Genomic DNA, 22,269 nt, shown 5'->3' with positions numbered 1-22,269 from the left:
ATACTAAAGCCCGCAATAGATGAGTACCCATAATTATTTAACTTTGAATTTTGCACAGCTATAGCATTTTCCCTGAGCTTGCTATGGAAAACTATCTTTCATTCAGAGTTGTGACGTTGAGTCAATAATAATAACATTTCTCTAACCTTGTTATTCGTTAAACTAGATATTTTTAATCAAAATGTAAAAAAATTTTTAATGCCCTGACATGTTATTAACCTGATGCGAATGTTTAGGGAGCTCTAATGCAGCTATTACACGTTAGGCATTAAAAATACGTTTACAGTCATTGAACGACGTTTTCGAGATACAAGGAATGTAAAACCTGAAAAAAATAAATTTTGGTAAGCCCAGAACAACAAGAAACATTAATGAAGAAAATATGATTCTAAAATTAGTTGATTAAAATTCAACAGTTAAAGTAAAGATTGTGGCAGAACAAACAAATACGTCTTCTTCAAAAACTTGGAGAATACTTGAAGAGCAACAGCTACAACCTTATCATTACAGACAAGTCCAAGAGCTCTTGCCTGGTGATCTACCGGCTAGAGTGGATTTTTGTCGAACATGACAAGAAAGGACAGCCCTCAATCCAATTTTTTAAAAATGTATTCTTTTAACGGACGAGGCTACTTTTACGCGGCAAGGTTTGTTTAGCTACCATAATTCACACTACTGGTGTTATGATAATTCACATGACAAAAGGGTATTACATCACCAACACTCATTTAAAGTATTTGGGCAGTAGCTTCAGGTAAAAAATCAATAGGTTATCACATTTTACCTGGAAATTTAAATGGTGATTTGAACCTCGATCTATTAAGCAATCACTTGTGAAAACGGAGGACATTTTCCCCACTTCAATTGAATTCTAATTAATGTTATAAGCCTATTTCAAAATTTTTAACTTTTAATTTTGTTAAATCAATACATTCATTATTACTTGATACCAGCAACGATTATTACTTCATAACTTTCAAATCAAAATATTCCTAAAATGGTACACAGGAGTTTTATCAAGAGTACGGTTTTGGTATAAAATTGAATGATGTTCAAGTTTACCTGAAATTTTATTCAATAAATCTCATATTAAAAAAGTTACGTTCAATACTACTTGGTACGAACCATGTAACTAGCGCCCTTTATGAAAGAAAAACAAATTTATTGGATGTATCAGCTTTGAAAAGATATTCGTTTTTTTCCTTCAACGCTCTTTATCTTGAATACGGATAGTGTTTTTTGCGAAAATTTTTTACTGAGCAAACCCCAAATATTTTCCGCTTTCTATGTATCCTAGAGACAACTTTTAAAACACCTTGTGTAACCTCATTTGATCTAATCTCTGCATCAATATTTACATGATGATTTCAACAATGAGAAAATTGATAATAAATTTCGAACCATAGAATGAATCAGAAAATTTAAACCTAACCAACTCTTTATTTTCATTGTGGTTATTTCCGAGATGTAAATACATAATATTCCATTTCTTAAATTACAACATAATCAGCTTACTATCCATCAAAAACCCCAAATACACCCAGTTCAAAATAACGTTATTTAAAATGCATCATTATCATGTAGATTAATGACTATATCTCACGCCATATTCATATTATTCCTACATGATATGTTCTGATTATCCTTTTTTTTTTCAAAATATTTATTTAGAATGCAAGTAAAAAATTACCTCTATATGATTTATACTGCAAAAATATCCAAGAAGATTTTTAAACAGTGTGCTAGAAACGAAATGGAAAGCCCACATCTGTTACTTTTTTAATCCCTCTTTTGGTTGCAGATGATTTGTACGTTGCTACCCTTTTTATACGCTCTCCGGAATATTTCCGCTTCATGGAACTTTAAACCAACATATTTCGCCTTTTTGCCTAGTACGAGCTTTTTCCGTATCCGCAATGTACACAAGACACGCAACAAATATATAAACGTTGTGTGTATGGTGGAAAGCCCTTGAATACCAAGGAACTCACTAAGAATTATTCGTGTGAAAATTACGTCTCACTCCTCTTAGTGTCTGAGGTCGATATTTTCTATTTGAAAACGCTTTATGGTTTCTCATTACGTGAAATATCGCGTGAAACTGGACAAAGTATAATATAGTAAGCTATAATAGAAAACAGGATATAATTGAGACATCAATGCAGTAGTTAAAAAAATAATAATGAAAAATACGTGAATGGATTTGTTCACTTCAAATTGTTGCTTTAAAAATATCACTGTATTAGAAACTACACAATCTATTCTACGTAAGTTTGAAGTTTGAAGGCGCCACGTTGTTTAGTATTTGTTTGGCAGCCATCAATAGTGAACGCTTTCACTGAATTCGTAAACAAAAAAAATTGCTCATCGTTAAGTCAAATTTTTGTGCCGTTTCATAACCATGCATGAAACGTTAGTCCATCACTTCACAAACGAAATGAAAAAATAATCAAAACAATGAGTGAAAAGGGAGAGAGAAAGCAAAGACCGTTCCACCTGCACGCAAGCTCATGGCGTCGATTTTTGGGATACTCATGGGATTATTTTCATTGACTATCCTGAAAAAGAAAGATCTACCAACAGCGAATATTATGCGAACTCATTGCAACGTTTGGGCGAAGAAATCAAGAAAAAACGGTCGCATTTGTCTAGGAAATGTTATTTTATCTAGATAATGCACCAGCTTCGCTAAGAAAAGTGTATTGAGCTAAAATATCATTACGTTGAATATATTTTTTAACCATAATTTTTGTTTTTGTTGGGCCAGGTACTTCTAGAATCAACCTCGTACGTATATAATTCTGATCTACGTGATATATTACTTCAAATTAGTGGGACTAGCACGTAAGTCTAGGCGCATTATTCCGATCTGTTTGTTTCCAAATATTTGCTTGTTCCATGCCAGGGATTGGTTTCTCTCAATTAGAGATACTTGTGGCAAATCAATGGTCAAATACCACGCTTAATTGATACTTTTTTCCCATAGGTACAGCGGCGGTATTTGCTTTAGTATGAACGCAATTATTTTTTTTTTTAATGATTAGTGAATAAGAAACGTTCGTTTGATTTCGCAACATCCATATAATAACGTCATTCTATGATTTCATCAATTTAGTAGGCTTTTGGCATACGAGGTGACGTGTTAAAATCTTTTCAATCGCGTTGATTGTTAAATTATAACGCAAACATTTAGATTGATTGTCATAGAAGATAAGTTTTAACTATTGCCGCGTTGAATAACAGCCGTGAGTAATTTAAATATTCAATTTACTTGCGTGAAACTAACATCAACAGAATAGTAAACAAGAAACATGGTGGCACTGATGTGTCGCTGAGAAATAATATTGTTATTACCAGAATATGAAGAATTCAATGAAGTCAATCTTATTAGTCTAGATAGTCTAATTACTTGTATAAACCCTTTCTCATATTATTATTTCTTAGTTGGAGTAAGCAATTGTATCATAGAATACAGAGAAGTTGGTGTCACTTGTTCAGGTTTACTGTTAAGGTGCCCATGCCAAGGGTCTCCTTCGTGAACGATTCACACTATTATAACCACGTTCATTAATACTGATAACTCCTACTTTTCTCTTAACTGCAATGTTTGATTTCCTAAGACCCATACTACAATTCTGCAGGTATAGGTTCCTACAGAAAACACTCATAATATCTAAGTAAGTTTCCAGTTTCTTATCCAAGATGACGCATTAATTTGCTCACATTAATAAGAGATGTTATTGATACGTCACGAAACCACGAGCTAGAGCCGACAACACTGCATTTTGAAACACCAATATTAATATATTGAGTAGTAATTTCTGACTCCAATCGCATTGGACTATTTCGGAGTGAATAGTAGTACATAGAATTTGCCATCGGATAAGAATGAAAACTATGATTTCAAAGTCGTTTCATATCCACAACAAAATCTTGAGTGGTGATGTAGTTACATTAAAATAAAACTGGTTCAGATGTTATAGCGATCTTGAAAGACGTCGGATATAGCTTGGTGAAGAAGCACACAAGTAGATAGTCCTCAGCCTCTCATCACTACTGGAAATTTTGAGAGAGTTAGACGTACAATCGAAAAAGATACAAGATTTACCTATCAAGAAATTGAAACAGCTCTTAATGTTGGATCCGCAATAATAAATTTCAGTTTACATCATCATCTTTATGTGAAAAAAATATTTTTAGTTCTTTCTAAAATAGCAAATAATGATAAAATATATAAATACGTTCACCGTTTTATGATGGTTTTCACTAACACCGGAGTCGTGTAAGGATTCACACAAACAAAGGCTAAAAACCACAGACTGCAAGAAAGTTAAGTAAGTAGTTTTTTAGTAGTATAGGGATAGTGGAAGCAATTAAGATTGAAGATAAACAGACTTGTACACCACAAAATGCTTATCTGCAGTTCTTGAGTCAGTCATTATTTGGGTTAATGCTGCATCCCGATAATTCAGCGTCATACACACGGCAGTTAAATTTTTACATGATATTAATAACAGTCATTGAACATCCCCCCTATTTGCTTGATTTGGCAACGTGGGGTTTCTGGTTATTCTTTAGCCCAAAAAAAACATATACGACGCCACGACGGAGGATAATATTGATCAATTTATTTGAGAGCATTTCCATCACTTCAATTACAGTAGTGTTTGATGCATGTGGTGATTACTTTCAACAGAAATAAAATAATTTTGACAATATTGCCCTGATATGCAAGTGTTGTTTACTCACGATATTACCTGTTTACTTATGTAGGTGTTGAAATATCTTAATAATATATTGAATTTCTCAACAGGTAGAGAATCCAACCCAATTTATAGGTTTTCATAAAAAGGTTCTTATCGTGTTTATGTTTGCCGTTTTCTGGACCTATTCCTTTCTTTTTATTTTTCCATGTGTTGGTTGTAAACGTCACATCAGTCCATATCTGATGTTTTCTGTTGGTATTTTGAGCTAGTTATCCATTTTTAGTGGTGTAAGCTGCTAACTTTGCCCCTAGCCCCATCCTTTTTCCCTTGCGATCAGCAAAAATTTACTAGTCTACTCAATCCATGGAATCCAATATTTGTGTTCAAGAATAGCAGTAATAAAATATCGTCTTTATCGTGAAAGAAGGAATATTTAAGAAACATTGATAAGTCAGAAAATATATATATTTGAATAAATTCAGATTACAAAATTATTAATGTTGATGGCCACGATGTTCACCTGGTGGTGGTGCAGGTCTGTATTTCTTTAGACAATCTGATAAACCTATCGCAGCTTCTTCGGCATTTGTGGAAGTCCTTGTGCCACATTTACTCATAATTTCGTCCACTTTGTCCTTGTTATTTCTGCCTTTCTCAACAATTTCTTTGAGTTTATCTAAGTTAATGTCTCCATTTTGGTTCTGAACTCCACTTCCTACGTTCATACATAGTGTGTGTTTTCCCAAATTGGGATCGTTGACTTTTTCACCACGTCTCATTTTGTCGAAGCTAGCTTCATCGATTTTAGTGGCAGGGTCCGATTGACATTTTTCACGTATTTTTTTGGAGGATTCAATCTGTTCGTGACTAATTTCGGCTGATATCTATATTCAACAAAGATGAAAAATAAGTTGACTTATATTACCACATCATTATAATCGATTATTGTTTATATACTGTTGTAATTTGGATGAAAAAGTTTATCGTAGCTTGAATAATCACGTATTATGATTCTAAGTACTTGAAAAATATCCATTATCATAACAAAAGTAACACAATAATGATATTTGTTCATATTATGTGTACATATTCATTTTATAGTATTCAAATAATCATGAGGATGTCTAGTGTATAAATTGTTGATAGTTCTTTTTCTCCCATTTTTCATGTTATAAGTTATATAAATTGTAGAATTTTTCAAAAATCTGATGATAGAGAATAATCAGCAGTAGCCCAATATATATCATGGACTGGTGTGTTATAACTTTGCAGAGGAAATTAGTTATGACAAACTAATAGCAAAACGGTATAGCCCAGAAACTAAATAGAGTCAAAATAATGAACTATATTAGACAAAAACTGTCTTATTTTAGAGGTTTGATCTTTGTTGAATATTTAGGACCAGAGAAAATGGGAACTGTTCAATATAACTCGGATTTTCTGTACAGTTTTAATAATTACGAATAGAACAGTTTTAATGCATCAAAACGACTCACTCATCAACTCCTCCACCGTATTCACATCATCTGACTCCCTACGATTACTTTCTGTTTCCTAACTTCAGGCAAATAGGAAGAAGGTGACAGTGACAAACTAAATTTGTAAAGACAAATGAAAATTGTGCTTTCATGAAAATTAAAATTGGTTTTCTACAGAACATTAACTTTATTATTGAAATGTCAGTCTTTCATAAAACCACCCTCAATAGAAAAACACAGATGAAGGAAACAATAATTGGGAATTTACTATTTTCTGTAACAATTTAAAAAAGAGCTGATCAATTCCTCGCACATTTTTTCCTGTCTTCAGACGACACGCCTTTTTGTGGAGAATAATGTCTGGTGCTGTATTTTTCGTAAAAACATGTTAAGTCTAGCGAAATATTACATATTGTACTACAAAAATGTATGATAATAGAATTTTTCCAATTTATTTCATTATGATTAGAAGTATTACAAATCCATATTTTATCCATTTGCAGTTTCTCTCATATTGAATGTTACGTAAAGAGTGAATTGAAAGGATTTATATATGGTTCATTAACAGTAATTGCTCAAATTATTTATGAGATGAATTATATTGAATTTTTCTAAACACATTGGCCAAAAAAAGGATCTATTACCACAGAGGAGGCCACTATTTATTCGAAAGAAAATTATGAATGCGTCTTTTCCTACGATAAAAATATTTCCAAAATATAAATTTTATTGTACGAATTATGCGTACTCACCACAGCAAAAAAGAAGAATAAAGCCAATACGGAGAAGTGCATGTTGAAGTGTAATAATATATTACCACAAAGAAACGAAAAGAGTCTTCTCTTATATATAAAAAATATTGAGTACGAAAATGTTAAAGTTTATCATTAATGAAAATATCATAGTAATCTTGACCTTAACATCAGTATTTACATAAACCAGATGATTTTCATTATTTTGAAACGATATTTCTTTTATGTAATGTCAATGAAAACAAAAATACATGTCATATTATCCGAAAATGTGGATTGGACATCAATTAACTACAAAATAACACCTTACAATTGATAAATTCACAGAACAAATTGATCTTAACAAATCAATTTAAGAAAAACATTATATATGGTGACGTTATAAACAAAAATTTAAGGAGACTGAATGAGTTAAGTTGATCGATTTACATTCGCTGTAATGCTTCACACATAAAATAACTCCTGTTTGACGTGAACATTAAAAGGTATTGAGTAAAAGGGAGCTTCATTCATAAAGCTAATTAATCATAGTTTATAGGACAGTATTTCGTGAAAGAATTTATCGATAACTATGCTATACGAAATCGCGGGCAACTTCAACTTCTTTTTTCAAATGGTAAAAGTGTGAGTTGCCGAAAAAATCCCAAGATTGACAGTTGCAAGAGGACGATATGACTATAGAGTAGGGAAAACATTTCAAAAAACCAACATTCTTAATAAAATGAATCTGAATTATTATTTCTGAATAAAATCATTCACTGCTCCCTTCTGAGCGATTTCAAAAGAAAATCTTTTAGAAAAGATTTGCGATTTTGTATTCAGCTATATGGCACTTTTCAATTTTGGAAAATTCAAAAAACTGTGGTTTCAATCCATGCAAATAACTAGGAGAAGTATCCTGAACGTTTCTTTCATCTGACATAATTAAAGATATGTCCAAATCGAGGAGATCAAAACCAAACCACAAACGAAATTACACATATCATAAAACGAGGTAAGATCAAAGAAATATTGTGAGAGATATCATGGAATTTCAAAGGGGCAATAATACCATCTACATGAAGTTCCAATACTTCCACTTATTATTTATCCAAAGATTTGAATCTTCTGAAATACCGACGATTGAATAATAATGATCCAATGATATCTGTTAACTCCACTTATTCCCTTATTCTACGGCCTACAAGCAATATTACCCATATTGATGAACGCAAAATCCGTACTGATTTCGTTTTTTCATTTAGTCCCCATCTACCTTCTACATTGTTATTTCTGTCAGGTAGTCTATTCATTTGTCCTGTGATACTTCCTTCTGCTGTTGCGTTGTCACTTTTCATATTTGTTTTTGGATCTTCCCTTGTTTTGTATCTCCCTTCAATTCCAATGTTCGTTTTTTATCTTATTAACTAATGAGTGTTCTCTTTCCTAATCAATTTGAATCTGCTGTAAGCTTCTGGCGTTTTTAACGTTCTATAAGCTTCTAGTTTTTCCTTACATTTGTCTCCGGCTTGTCGAGGGAATCATAGAATTGTTTTAGTCTTTTTGTTGGTTATGATTATATGTAGGCTTATCGCCTCCCTAGCAACGTCTGTTTTCTCTAAGCTGTCGTTTTATTTATTTTTCTTCATTTTTCCACCTAGTCTAGTTTGATTTAAATACCTTCTTCAGCTCTTTCAATTTTTGTTCTCTTATTTTTTTTGTGACATTTGTATTCGTATTTTCCCCAATACAATACTGTGATAATTACCTGCATTAGCCGAGTTCAATGTTGTGACGTCTAGTATTAAGACAATGTATATTTTTGGTTCATGACTATGAAGTGGATCAAAGAATTTTGTTCTCTCGTGTTCATGAATGTATATTTGTATATATTTTGTGCTCGAAAAATGTATAAGTTATTTTTAGTTCTTTATAGGCATGAAAGTTGACAATATTGTCTTGATTTGCAAGTGTTGCTTATTAACGGTATCACCTGTTTGCTAGTGTAGGTGTTGAAACATCTTAATAATATATTGAGTTTCTCAGCAGGTAGAGAATACAACCCAATTTATAGGTCTACATAAAAAGCTTCCTATCGTATTTATGTTTGCCGCCTTCTGGGCCTATTCCTCTGTGAGTACTTTTGTCTTTGTCAACTCAGTTGTATATTAGTATGAAGTTGCCATATTCTATTCCCCTTTTGCTTTTATTTTTTATTTATTATATGTCGCATTTTTTGATATTATTCTAGATCAATTTTTCGACTACTTCTTAATCTTTGTTATGTTTCAAGTGACTAACCTCAATATGTATTTGTCCCTCCATTTCTTTTTATTATTTCTTGTGTTGGTTGTAAACCTGGAATCAGTGCATATCCAATATTTTCTGTCAGTATTTTGAGCTAGATACCTCATACCTATCCATAAAAAGCAATATTTGTGTTAAAGAATATCAATAACTAAATATCGTCTATATCGTTAAAGAAGGAACATTGAAAAAACAATGATAATGCAGAAAACATATATATTTGAGTTAATTTAAGGTACAAAATTATTAATGATGTCCGTGATGTTCACCTGGTGGTGGTGCGGGTCTGTATTTCTTCAGACAATCTGATAAACCTATGGCAGCTTCTTCGGCATTTGTAGAAGTCCTTGTGCCACATTTACTTATAATTTCGTTCACTTTGTCTTTGTCATTTCTGCCTCCCTCAACGATTTGTTTGAGTTTATCTAAGTTAATGTCTCCATTTTGGTTCTGAACTCCACTTCCTACGTGCATACATAGTGTGTGTTTTCCCAAATTGGGATCGTTGACTTGTTCACCACGTCTCATTTTTTCGAAGCTAGCTTCATCGATTTTAGTGGCAGGGTCCGATTGACATTTTTCATGTATTTTTTTGTAGGATTCAATCTGTTCATGAGTAGTTTCAGCTGATATCTATATTCAACAAAAATAAAAATTATAATCGATTATTGTAAATATATGGATGTAATTTGGATGGTAAATTATATAATAGTTAAGATGAACAAGTATTATGATTCTAGGTACCATTATTATACAGAAGTACAACAATAATGGTATTTGTTCATATTATTACTCAGATATTCTCAAAGACCAAGAATTGTGATTTCTATTAGGATGCATATATTCATTTCATTATATTCGAATAGTTATAAAGATGTCTAGTGTATATACTTTTCCTTTTCCCATTTTCTCATGTTATATAAATTGTGGAATTTTTCAAAAATTCAATGATTTAGATTAATTTCCTATAATTTGCAAAGAAAATTACGTATCAAAAACTATTCACTAAATGGAGTCGAAATGGACATTATCCGAGAATCAGGAAAACTCTGTTATTGTCTAATAAAGTCACAGCTCCAGCGTTTTGGTATTCCAGAGGTTTCAGGTCCCTCTTCCATTAAACCACTCTCAATACAGATGCACGGAGAGAGGGCCCGAAGTTCATATTTCATTGTATTTCCATTATCAGAAACAAATAATTGGAAATCTAGGGAATGCTATTTTATGTAACAATATAGAGAAGAGTTGGAAAATTCTTCGCATATTTTTTTCTGTCTTTAGACAATACACTGTGGAAAATGATGTCTTGATGCTATATTGTTTGAAAGAATATGATAGAATTTAATTAACGATGAATATATGAAGAGCTATTGAGGTGTTCAAAAATACCGATAAAGTAGCAAAATGTCACATATTATACGACAACAAAAATCATAATAGAATTTTTTTTATTTTATTCTTAACTAGAAATCCCACAAATCAATATATCATCCATTTGCAGTTTCTATTATATTGAATATCACATAAACAATGAAATTTGTCCAATTGAGAGGATTTAAAGTTTTTCAAAACTCTAAACATATTGGCCAAAAAAGGGGTTTATTGCCACAGATAAGGTTAGAATTTATTTAACATAAAATTATGAATGTTATAACATTTTCTCCTACGATAAATATATTTCCAAAATATAGATTTTATCGTACGATTTATGGGTACTTACCACAGCGAAAACGAAGAATAAAGCCAATACGGAGAAGTGCATGTTGAATTATAATAATGTATTATCACAACGAAACAAAGAAAATCTTCTTTTATATATCAAAAAATATTGTATATGAGAATGTCAAAGTTTATCATTAATTGAAATATTATCGTTATCTTGACCTTAACATCTGTATTTACATAAACCAGATGATTTTCATTATTTTGAAACGATATTTCTGTTATATAATGTGAATAAAAAAATACTTTTCATATCATCTAAACAGATGGACTTAAACATCAATTAGTTACAAAATAACTTTCGAATACTGATAAATGCACAGAACAAATCTCAAATCTCAAGAAATCAATTAAAAAAAAAAAAAACATCTCATATGGTGACGTTTGAACAAGAAATTGAGGCGAGTGAATTTATTCACATGCTTAACCAAATAAATTAACTATTTGATGAGACACAGGCGAGTGAATTTATTCACATGCTTAACCAAATAAATTAACTATTTGATGAGACACAGGCATTGAGTGATAGAGAGCTTTATTCAAAAAGTTAATTAGTCATAATTCATGGGTCAGTATCTCGTGGAATAATTTATAGATACTTATACTATAGAAAATCGCTGGGTACTTCTTCTTTCAAATAGAGAAAGTGTGACTTTCGAAGAAAACCCCAAAAATGAGAGTGAAAGATATGAATATGTAGCAGAAAAAATATTTCAAAAAATCAACATTCCATATAAAATTTGTTTAAATTAATATTCCGTAATAAAATCATTCATTGCTCCCTTCTGAGCGATTTCAAAAGAAAACTCTCTAGATTTTGTATTACTCAATAGGACACTTTTTAATTTTGAAATAGTAAAAACACTATGTTCTCATTACATGCAAATAACTAGAGGAAGTATCCTGAACGTTTCCTTTTTCTGGCATCATCAAAGATCTTTCAAAATCTGGGAAATCTAAACTAAACCACAAACGAAATTAGAGCAAAGAGATATCATGAATTTTGAAAGGGATAGTTATCCCATCTATATGAAATTCGATTACTTCGATATGTGTTAACTCCACTTATTTCCTTAGTCTACGGCCTACAAACAATAATCTCAATATTGATAAAGGCAAAATCCGTACTGAATTTGGAAAGACAAACTTGTAAATTATTAAGAAAGTTGTTTCAAATTTTCAGCTAATCCGTATCTACAACCAGAATATCTTCACTGCATCGCATTGTTTGGCTTCCAAAATACGCAGATTCCTACTAGCAGAGACTATTTTTCGGGGGCTCCTATGACCAACTTTCGTAGTTGCTAGCATTACTCTTTCGATGCTCTTGAACGTTTTGCTAAAATAGGCAGGTCATAGATACTTTTGAGCTGTGGTCCTCTGCGTACCAGTTATCATCTCTGGACATCATGGGAAGCTCCTTAGATTTCTTAACTGAAATGTTCATGAATCTTTTAGATTGCCCTGTCTGGAGTATCTCTCAGTCTCCATTTGATTCTTCAGACATCCGTTCAGTTCGTTGTTGATGTTACATCTCATAAAGCCATAGAAACCTCTGCATTTTTTATAGTGCTGTCAGCTTCATCAAAAAAGTACAGATATGTTACAAAGATGATAAATAGAACTTAAACGGAGAATATTTCTCTGTTCTTGAAGAAACAAGATACTTTCAACTATCCATAATTGCTTTCCTTTCATAGAATAGAATTAACAGAGCAAGTTTTAACATTTTGCTATTAAATGGATGGTTTCTATTGAAATCCGGAGAATATGCTGGAAAAAATTAATGAGAAAGGAGAAAAGAAACGTACTTGGACCAATGGGACTGATCCAAATAAATGATAAGAATGTTTTTGTGGTCAATAGCATCAATTTCATTAGCATAATCAAACGTAAATTGCATGAAGAAAAAGAGAAATGTATTTATTTCATCACCACATAATACAATTTTACGGTAATTCCAGTAAGTAGTGGTAACTATTGGAAGTTTGCTCAAGAATATCCTACAGATGAGTCATTTCTCTACACTATTTGAGAAGCTGAACGAATTGATGAAATTTGAAACGAATGCATAGTATGTTACTTAGTCTCTTTCGAAAGTACCTGCCTTCCAAATACCACCCGAATGGAAAGTAAGGATGAAAAAAATCATCATCAAATTTTCTTGAAGGAAACATTGAACTGAGGATATTAATAAGTAATAGACCTTAATAAAACTCAGAATAAGACACAAAATATATATTCACAAATAAAAAATATGGTACAGAATCGTTTAGTCATGATGTTGACGTACAGGTCTATATTTTATGACACAGTTTGTTAAAGCCACAGCAGCTTCTTCGGCGATAGCAGAAGACCTAGTACCACATTTGCTTATAGCTTCGTCTACTTTCTCTTTATCAGCTCCAGCACTCTCCAGAAGTTTTCTCAGATTTTCCACAATTATGTCTCCATTTTGGCTTTGAACTCCAGTTTCTATATTCATACAGAGAGTGTGTTTCGGCAGATTAGGAGCACTTACTTTTTCGCCACGTCTCACTTGATCTAAAATCGCTTCATCAACGTGTGAGGCTGGGTCGGATTGGCACTTATCGTGCGCTTTACTGAAATGTCTAGGCAATGTTGGTGAGGCTTCAGCTGAGATCTACTTGAAACATTATATGTTATTTATTGAAAACCTTGTATATATTAAGATTATGAGAAATCAAGTGCATTGATTTATTTATGTGTAAGTGGAATATATGACTAAATTTTCATCATATGTATGCTTATAAAAAAGACAATGAGAGGCAATTTCACTAGCTCTAGTAGCCCATACAATTTTATGGAGTTTTTTGTAATCACAAAGTGATCCTGATATTTCCTAATAGTGAACCTCCATATTGTGTAAGGTTCTCAATTTCTTTACTCATATAAAAAATGCAGTATTTCCAAAATAATTTTGGGTCGCATGGAGAGGTTTCAAACTATACTCAATTTAATAACTGTAAATGAATCAATATTCTCTCAAAACTACTTGTTATGTCGCAATTAAGTCCTTTTTTCCTATATCAACCATTGAATTAGATATTTTCCAGTTATATCCAAACCTAATGGATTCTATAGGTTACGATTTTCTTAGTGGTATGAATACATTATTTTTAAATATCCTGTTAATTTTTTTTTTGAAGACAATCTGATAAGTTCCAACTAAAATATTAGCTAATTACACATTGGGCACAGCTTTGTTTTCGGATTTTTTTTCAGTAGACTTGAATTATTTGTATAATGAACAGTAATTCATATCCTCTACTTGATTCATTATTTCTCAATTCAATGTTAGCTCTTTGAGATCTATTATTGTCTTGTATCCACTCATTTGCTAAGCTGAATCAAGTTCACGAGATCCAGAATTTTATTTTTTTCTATTTCTTTAGCAGTTGCAATTGGAGGAGCCGGTACTTTATTTTTGATCCTTCTGTTGCATTATCTCGAACTTTCTCGTATCTTAGCTTTCTCTTCATTCATATTATTTTCTGCACAAATATTTGTCAATATCTCTCTCATAGATCTTGAAGTTATGAATATAATAGCTTTGTAAGATGATTTAAATAATCCTCAATATTCATATGTACAAATCAGACAACTTTCGACATTTTTATTTAAAAATTTCTTTTATATATGGATAGAGAAATATGATGACAATTCCTATATCTATAATGATGGAAATTTGTTATGGTATTACATAATAAATTATACGCATGAGCTCTTTTAGATTCTATAAAGATGAATAAAATATTTCATCATCTCAGTGAAACTAAGGAGCATACCTATTTAGTGATATAATATAGGATTACATCAAATCTTTAGTTGATATCATATCAGAATAATAAGTTTATCAAGAATTTATGAGTCGTTCAATTTATTATACTCACTACAGCGACGAAGAAGAAGAAAAATACATACAAATACATGGTAAATAGAGAATGTTCAAATGCACAATATAAAGTATAGCGTGATCTTTATTCTATCATTATATATACTTATAAACCATAACAATCAGAAACATTGACATTGTTCAAGTTCATTAATATATTCAAAAAACAATTTTTTAGAAACTAAATAATTTTATCGCTCCTGTTCGCAAATGAGAACATGAGAGTTCCTTATCATTCCTAACATAGCATATTACCAAATTTTATCTTGAAAAAATGAAAATATTTTATCATTTCTGTTAAGTGATTGGGATATATTTCAGTAATACATAATTGCATTATTAAGATATTTATTATCAGCATTATGAAATATCTATATACAAATAGTAAATTAGAAGTTTTAAAACGATTGCAAAGAAAAATTCTGAATACAAAGACAGAATTTTCATCATATTGAGTATTCTTGAGGCATAAATTCAAACGTATGTTGGTATTTCAACCATGGTGAATAGATGAGATAAACTGTATTGTGAAAAATATCTTATAATTTCACTATTGGGCACAACTTTGAAATAGTCTCTAGGATTATTGCTGATAGATTACAATCCTATGCTGAAGAAACAATAGGCGACTAACTAGTATCACGTAACAATTGGGAGGTTTGGGATTAATCGGATTTTCATTATTTTATTATGAAGAAGGAGTTATACTTACAAACATTTTATAGGTTTCAAGTAAGCAAATAGATGAAATGTATAGATAAAAGTTATACTACTCGTACATTACAAATGATTTTGGGGTACTTTATAAAATAATGACTTTGATAACAACAAAAGCTGAAGTTAAAACGAAAGGTGAACTCTAAAGAAACTGGTGATGTAGTCTTTTATCAACTTCTGTTCAAAAAACAGGAGAGTTCACAGGAATTGCAGTAGCAAATAAAAATATGAAAAAATGAGATTAAGTTGTCACTAAATTACGAATGAAATTAACAAATTGTAGATAGAATTGGAGTAGCAAGTAAATAGCAAAACTTTGATTTTGCTGAAACTTTCGAATAATTAAGACCAATATTATTGGGCTGTGTTTGTGAGAAATTGTGCTTCAAATTCGAAATACAAATGAAAGTAATCAGGTTTTTTTGTTTCACAAAGTGTGGCAAAGTATATCAAAAAATAGTACTCAAATTATTAACAGAAACATTGTTATATTATCAATTCAAAGTTTGGACGTAAAATAAGAATTATTGGCGATAAAAATGGCACTTTTTATCATGGAGCTCAAGAATTTTATACACGAAATGAAGTCAGAAATGAAGATACTAGAGCCTATTGAAATGATATTTTGATAGATGGTTTTTGGAAAGAAAGTAGCTTAAATGGTTCAAGGGTCTCAAAAAAATGAATGAAAATATATGACCAAGGAATATATTTACGTGGATACCACCTAACAGGCGGAAAATAGTAAGAGCCGTATTTTTTTTTCGAATATTCAATCGTCAAATATCATGTATGACATATACCTACGTAGTCTGTCAATTAAGTAGCGAATATACTTTTCAGTGCTACCACTACAAGAACAATCATAATCGAACTATCTGACGCGCTTATTTATAATCAAGTAATAGTATTTAGAAACGGATGGTGAGCTTATGATACACCATACCACTAATGGTTACAGAAATTCCAGCCTAGTGATAACCGAACAACAAAATTTTTACCACATAATGGGGTAATCCTGCTCCATTGATACATATTTTTTCTGGCTGCTTGCCATCTTTAGTTCTGTCTGACTATGTGTTTTATTTATCCGTGTTCTTGTGCTCGTCATGAAGAATAACACGTTGCCATCAAATTCTATACAAAATGGACAGATTAGGCATATAATGAAATATTAAAATGTCCAGGAAGAGACGTAAAAGCCAGAAAGACGAAGCGGGAGTAGGAAAAGAAGTCTATTCATTGGGATCTACTATTAAAGGTGTGATTTACTTCAGGATATGATGATTTCAACAGCGTAATCTTCAGGCAGATTTTAACTCACTATTTTGCGGTAAGAATGCAAGAATTGTTCCGAAAAACTCTTGACATGAGTTACGACAACATGGAATAACAAATCGCAGTAGACTGCTTAGGATAGGCTAAATATGATCGTACTCTGTTCAACCGCATTATCATCGGTGAAAATTAACTCTTTTACTACTATCCCGAAACAAAGAACCAGAGTCAACAGTGACTTTTACCAAGTGATCCAAAAGCTCGCATAAGCAAGTCGAAAATGAAAACGATACTCATCTACTCCCTTGACATCCACCATGTGATTTATGAGGTGTGTGTTCTCCCTAGAAAAAAAGTGAATGGAGTATTTTACTGCTAAGCCTGTATCATACTTGGGAAAGGGATCAACAGAGTGCAAAAAGATATCGCGAAGCCAGTTTTTAGCTTCTTAAAAGATTTCAGTATTATCCAGCCAGTATACTATTTAGTCAACCTATTCACATCCTAATGCAAACAATGTTTGGTGTTATTTTACTCAACATTCCACACAAATAAAATTGATTAAAAAATTTCATAACACACTGTTCAAGCCTTCAAATTGTTTTTTTATTTGGAATAATTTATTTAGAAATAATGATTAAATAATCACAATAGTTTTTTCACAACGAAGAATCACATGTAAGGAGAAGTTGTATTATTCTCAAATACCTTTCAATGGTCGTTATCTTCAGCTTTGTATAATAAAGTATATGAAGTACAACTGAAACTGTGCATAATAAATTATTCAATTGTATTACTGCTTCTCCTCGTTGAAAATCTACGTCAGAGAAACCTCAGCATATTACAGCATATTTCGCACGTCCACTTGCAAAGTGACAAATTTTCCACTTGAAACGTTTAAGTGTGGTCTCGCTTCGTCTAACTCGCGACCCTCTTATGAGTCAGTCAAGTAGTGATTATGTTAATTAAATGATAAAGTTCCAATTCATCTCATACACATTGTTCATTAGTGAGTTTCACAACAAAGCAATAGAATGAAAATTTACAGAAATATTTATATTTTGAATAGCATTTGCAGATTCTACTTCCTGTGTTCGATATCGAATTTTAATAGAAAGACAAAGCGAATCCTTTATGTCTGAAAAGTGAAAAAAGCTCCAACAAATGAATTGATATCCAATTGAACTGAGTTATACCCAACAATATTGATTATTTTCTCCAGCCCCTTTGCTGTAACCCCACTTAGCTTGTTATCAAATGAATAAGCTGGTGAAAAATGAATTCTCGATTTATATATAGTTTTTTGCAAGAAGATGTTTCTCAATCAGTCTTATGGACAGGTGAATTGACGGGCATATGTTGAAAAAGTCTTCTAATTGACCATCTTTTTGTCGATGGTCGATGGTCGATCCTTTCCTAGAATGCTATTTGATTCCACTATTTTCTTTTGTATCTTCACTATTAGCCTAGTGAATTTTCTATAGGACTTCCTCCTCCCTCCGGCCCAAAATAAAGTAATCTAATGCTGGTGAGTCTGGGTATCGTCCGATTACACGCATGATAATTTTGGGCAAATGAAACTGTTGATAAATGTGGATTTCTTGTACAGATGAGAGGATTTCCCGTTTTTTTTTGTCTAAAACATATGACTTGTCATTTTTATACATGTGATGGACTTCAGTATTTATTGTTTTCAAGGGTCTTATTACCATTACTGTTTGCAATGTGATGTTACGAATATTGTTTAATCTAACAAGTCACTTTGATTCCACCTTCCATTGCCATAAATCCCAGCATTAGCAAAATATACAAATACTAAATAAGAAGTTTTAAAATGATTGTACACTAAAATTTTTAACAGGATGATTGGAAAATTAACTTCAAACTTATGTTGGTGTTTCAACTGAGTAGTGAAAAATATCTTGTTATTTCACTTTTGGGAACCACTTTCAGTAGCATCTAGTAAAAAAAAACAAGTATTAATGCTCACCAGTTTGAAACAATCTAGAGTAATAAAAAAATATACTGATAGTGCTTAACAAAGCTGTCTGAAGTCTTGGACAACTAAACAAGATCGGAGTTGAGTCAAGCTGTAATCGTTTTTTCATATATTATATCGCTTATAGGAGCGATCAGTTTCCTAAATCCTCCAATAAATTTCGTTGGAGCTTGTTACGCTGATAATTGTTTCGTTTTTGCTTGTAAATGAAAATTGTAGGCAACAAAATTGTAAAAAGTCTATTGTCCTATAACATCATATTAGTAGATTCCAACAAAAAGTGTGTCTCAATTTTATGATAATTTTTGAAAAATTTGGAAACATGTTTATATAAGGGGCAAGTTTGATCACAATAACAAAATGAAATTAATAACGTACAAGAAGTAGAGTGAGTGTTCCCAAAAACTTTATATTTGTGCTATAGTTGTTATTAATTGTACTTTTCTATTGATAAATTGGAAAATTTTCCGTTTTATAGGGCAAACAAGGATGGAATTTTTTCAATCTACCAATATAATGTTACAGGGCCTAAGATTTTCTACAATTTTGATGTTTACAATTTTTTGCCAGTAAAACTGAAAAAGGTATCAGCGTTAAAGACTCGAGTGTGCTGAGCTGTATTTTAAGATGCTTCGCAAGCTCTAGCAGAATCGATGATATTCTCTATAGAGAGAAGTTGATGATCGTTTGCTAACTTCCTTGGATAAAGACAGTAGTTTTGATTGAGGATTTATGCCTTCTTGACAGTTTAATTTGGAATTTCATATTTAATGCCTAACTGAAATATATAAATGGTTCACTTTCACTCAATTTTTTCTTGTAACTCCATCAGAAATTGAGCAATCAATTGACAATGTATGATTGAGAACGCGATGTATGACTATATGTAATCCTTGGTTTAATGAAAAATTCACTAAATCTTGGAGGGGACCTTGTTTCCATACACCATATCGACTATAACTCGAACTATACCCTCATTGAGAAAATAGAACCTTCTGTAGTAAATCTAGGTTATGGGTACAACCAGGCATCATTGGGATCTAAACGTGCAAGTACTTTAAAGAATAATAAAATTCTGTAACAGAGATGAGGTGCTACAGAATTTCGGGCATATTTTGTTTAAGTTTCATTGGCTATTAGGAAGTATCAGAAGATTATATATTTATTTTATATAATCTTTTTGTGAAAAAACCACTAGATAAGAATGGATATTTTGTTTATTTATATTAGAAATGACAATAAATACCGATGTTCAATCAGAATAAGGAAAACGTAGAGTATCTATTTTTATGGCACATGTGAATAATTTAAGAGCAGCTTCTTTAGCAGTGGTTCCATCAGATTTAACAGTACAATTATTGACAATTTTTTCTATGTTATCTTTATTGACGGCTACATGTTCGAAATAACTTCTGACCTTCTCTGGAACGTAGTCACCCTGTTCGTTTTGCATTTCAAACATCTTATTAATACACAATAACCCGGTAGATAATTTGTCCATGTTTTCACTTGTGATATTCATAAAATCAATATTTTTCAAAGATATGTTGCATTGCATTGAAAACACAAAATGTTTTGATAAGAAAAAAAGATAATGCTCTGCATAAACCTGAAACAAATAGAAATTTTTCAAGGCAAACTTATTTTGGAATTGAAATTGAATTATAATAATATTGAAAGATGGGATAATTTTTTACTAAAAGTTTTGGTGGTGATATTTTGGACAATATTAAGATAAATAATGGAATAATCGATTGATACTATCATATTATAGTTTGGAAGAAGAACAGCTCGCGTTCCATTGGTAGCTATGGAATTGAAAGCAGCTATTTAAATAAGTTTGAGTATACAACTGTCGCAGTATCCTCATTCTTTTGAAAAACTCTTCTTCGAAATTGTCAATTACTATGGTCAGATAATGAAGTAGAGTCGAAAAATATAATTTTGTTTGAAAACGTTGGGAAGAGATCTGTAAAGTAGTAGTTACCAAGTTACTTTCAAATAGCCTACAAGAGACAGAAAAAATAGTTCTAACGTTGTGTAAGGTAATTAACGGCGCATGCGTTATATCTCAATTATGGAGAGTGAAAAAATTCTGAAAAATCATTTATATATTCTAAAAAGAAACAAATTGATCATTTGCGAAAACATTGAGTCATTTCACAAAACAAAATTGCAAAAAAATACTTATTGTATCGTAATCTTCACATTCAATCCATTGAATTAAATAAAATAACTTAAGCCAGAGGTCTTTGTGGAAATCAAGCACAAATGATACTGGAGAAAATATTGAATTGATAGAAGAAGATAGGGCACAGATCTCACAGTGAATTATGATTAACTAATTAGCAATAATAAAAATTTTGATTTGAGAACAATTTGGGGAGAACAGTATTTGGAAAAATATATTCAGCATATGATAAACATATAATCAAATTCCTAATTTTTATAATGGGAATTATACTTTTTTCATTATAGCTGCGAGATAATTGATCGATGTCTTTTGAGAATGATGGAAATTTATTGACAAGAAATCATCATTCCTTTGGTTGAGTATTTCCAGAGTCAATATTGTTTACTTTAGATAAGCAATAATATGCATATTTTGTTATCAGACTTTGGATTCTATAAATTTGAGAGGATAATGAAAACCCATTGAAACATTTTATGGATAAACTTTTACTATGAAGAGTTTCGACTCCAATTAAGCCCCACTCTTATCAACTTATTCATAGATTATGAACCTTGAGTGAATTCAGTTACACCTTGAAATTAGAATTGAAAATAAAGTTACATTTTTCAATAGAAGAAGAAACTGTTTCGGGATAAAAAGTATTCTTCTGGGCTAGTTATAAGATGAAAATATACCTCTGACTCATACATGAAACTCAAAAATAATACTCACAAAAATTAACTCACCGTCGTGACAATTGCGACGAAACATAGTAAAGTTGCAAATTTCATTTGTTTTAGATTAAAATATTATAAATGGTATGTAACATAAAAATTTGATTTTCAATGCTTATCAAATTAATTACTCGAGATGATCATACGAATACTGTTCGTCCAATTAATTTGAATTTATCAAAGAGCTCGATAAAAACAAATCTGTTTTTTGTGAATATATGTTCTAAGAACAATTTGATAACAAGTTTATTTCAAATAGAAAATTTCGAAATAAGAATTCTACTAACAGAATATCAGATTGAATCAAATATTATTGCAAGGCTGGACGCATTAAAATTGGAGCAAAAATTCACTGAACTTATAAACAGAATAGTTATGATTAGAGTACTATGTGGTTCTATGTGGTTTCACTAACAGATCAACAACAACTTTTACTTGCTGTGACATTTCTCATACGACCTCTCGTTATAGGCTCTGAGTTATAGGCTTTTAAAGTGTCTTTCACGGA

At 31.3% G+C, this 22,269-nt stretch overlaps 5 protein-coding genes across 7 annotated transcripts in view; all 5 read right to left on the bottom strand.

The window, feature by feature from the left end:
• LOC130442407 (neuroligin-4, Y-linked) overlaps positions 1–22,269 on the bottom strand; it is a 610,660-nt gene that overhangs the window by 205,653 nt on the left and 382,738 nt on the right. The gene's annotated exons all lie outside the window — the stretch shown is intronic.
• LOC130442408 (uncharacterized) lies at positions 5,154–7,032 on the bottom strand. The gene is made up of 2 exons (XM_056776499.1): positions 6,937–7,032; positions 5,154–5,590 (listed from the first exon to the last, which is right to left on the bottom strand). Exons 1-2 carry the CDS (start codon positions 6,976–6,978, stop codon positions 5,201–5,203), a joined length of 432 nt encoding a protein of 143 aa, XP_056632477.1. The 5' UTR covers positions 6,979–7,032; the 3' UTR covers positions 5,154–5,200.
• Positions 9,422–11,137, bottom strand: LOC130442409 (uncharacterized). The gene is made up of 2 exons (XM_056776501.1): positions 10,943–11,137; positions 9,422–9,855 (listed from the first exon to the last, which is right to left on the bottom strand). Exons 1-2 carry the CDS (start codon positions 10,982–10,984, stop codon positions 9,469–9,471), a joined length of 429 nt encoding a protein of 142 aa, XP_056632479.1. The 5' UTR covers positions 10,985–11,137; the 3' UTR covers positions 9,422–9,468.
• Positions 13,168–15,005, bottom strand: LOC130442411 (uncharacterized). The gene is made up of 2 exons (XM_056776503.1): positions 14,859–15,005; positions 13,168–13,588 (listed from the first exon to the last, which is right to left on the bottom strand). Exons 1-2 carry the CDS (start codon positions 14,895–14,897, stop codon positions 13,217–13,219), a joined length of 411 nt encoding a protein of 136 aa, XP_056632481.1. The 5' UTR covers positions 14,898–15,005; the 3' UTR covers positions 13,168–13,216.
• Positions 20,054–21,976, bottom strand: LOC130442413 (uncharacterized). 2 transcript variants are annotated; one of them, XM_056776506.1, is made up of 2 exons: positions 21,760–21,976; positions 20,054–20,463 (listed from the first exon to the last, which is right to left on the bottom strand). In XM_056776506.1, exons 1-2 carry the CDS (start codon positions 21,796–21,798, stop codon positions 20,107–20,109), a joined length of 396 nt encoding a protein of 131 aa, XP_056632484.1. In that variant the 5' UTR covers positions 21,799–21,976; the 3' UTR covers positions 20,054–20,106. The 2 variants fall into 2 exon arrangements, with proteins under 2 accessions (XP_056632484.1, XP_056632483.1); XM_056776505.1 differs by having other exon boundaries at positions 21,774–21,959.

Source organism: Diorhabda sublineata, chromosome 4 (assembly GCF_026230105.1).
Source record: "Diorhabda sublineata isolate icDioSubl1.1 chromosome 4, icDioSubl1.1, whole genome shotgun sequence".
Taxonomy (NCBI): domain Eukaryota; kingdom Metazoa; phylum Arthropoda; class Insecta; order Coleoptera; family Chrysomelidae; genus Diorhabda; species Diorhabda sublineata.
Note: the sequence above shows the minus strand (reverse complement) of the source record. Positions and strands in the feature narration are given on the sequence as shown.

What these genes read in the sequence shown, in the direction of transcription:
- LOC130442409 (XM_056776501.1), bottom strand. Translation starts at nt 10,984, where the DNA reads ATGCACTTCTCCGTATTGGCTTTATTCTTCGTTTTCGCTGTG. An exon ending in TATTCTTCGTTTTCGCTGTG is followed by an intron (nt 9,856 to 10,942) that starts GTAAGTACCCAT and finishes TGTTGAATATAG; the next exon opens with ATATCAGCTGAAACTACTCA.
- LOC130442413 (XM_056776505.1), bottom strand. Translation starts at nt 21,818, where the DNA reads ATGAAATTTGCAACTTTACTATGTTTCGTCGCAATTGTCACGACG. An exon ending in TCGTCGCAATTGTCACGACG is followed by an intron (nt 20,464 to 21,773) that starts GTGAGTTAATTT and finishes TATTTGTTTCAG; the next exon opens with GTTTATGCAGAGCATTATCT.
- LOC130442411 (XM_056776503.1), bottom strand. Translation starts at nt 14,897, where the DNA reads ATGTATTTGTATGTATTTTTCTTCTTCTTCGTCGCTGTA. An exon ending in TCTTCTTCTTCGTCGCTGTA is followed by an intron (nt 13,589 to 14,858) that starts GTGAGTATAATA and finishes TGTTTCAAGTAG; the next exon opens with ATCTCAGCTGAAGCCTCACC.
- LOC130442408 (XM_056776499.1), bottom strand. Translation starts at nt 6,978, where the DNA reads ATGCACTTCTCCGTATTGGCTTTATTCTTCTTTTTTGCTGTG. An exon ending in TATTCTTCTTTTTTGCTGTG is followed by an intron (nt 5,591 to 6,936) that starts GTGAGTACGCAT and finishes TGTTGAATATAG; the next exon opens with ATATCAGCCGAAATTAGTCA.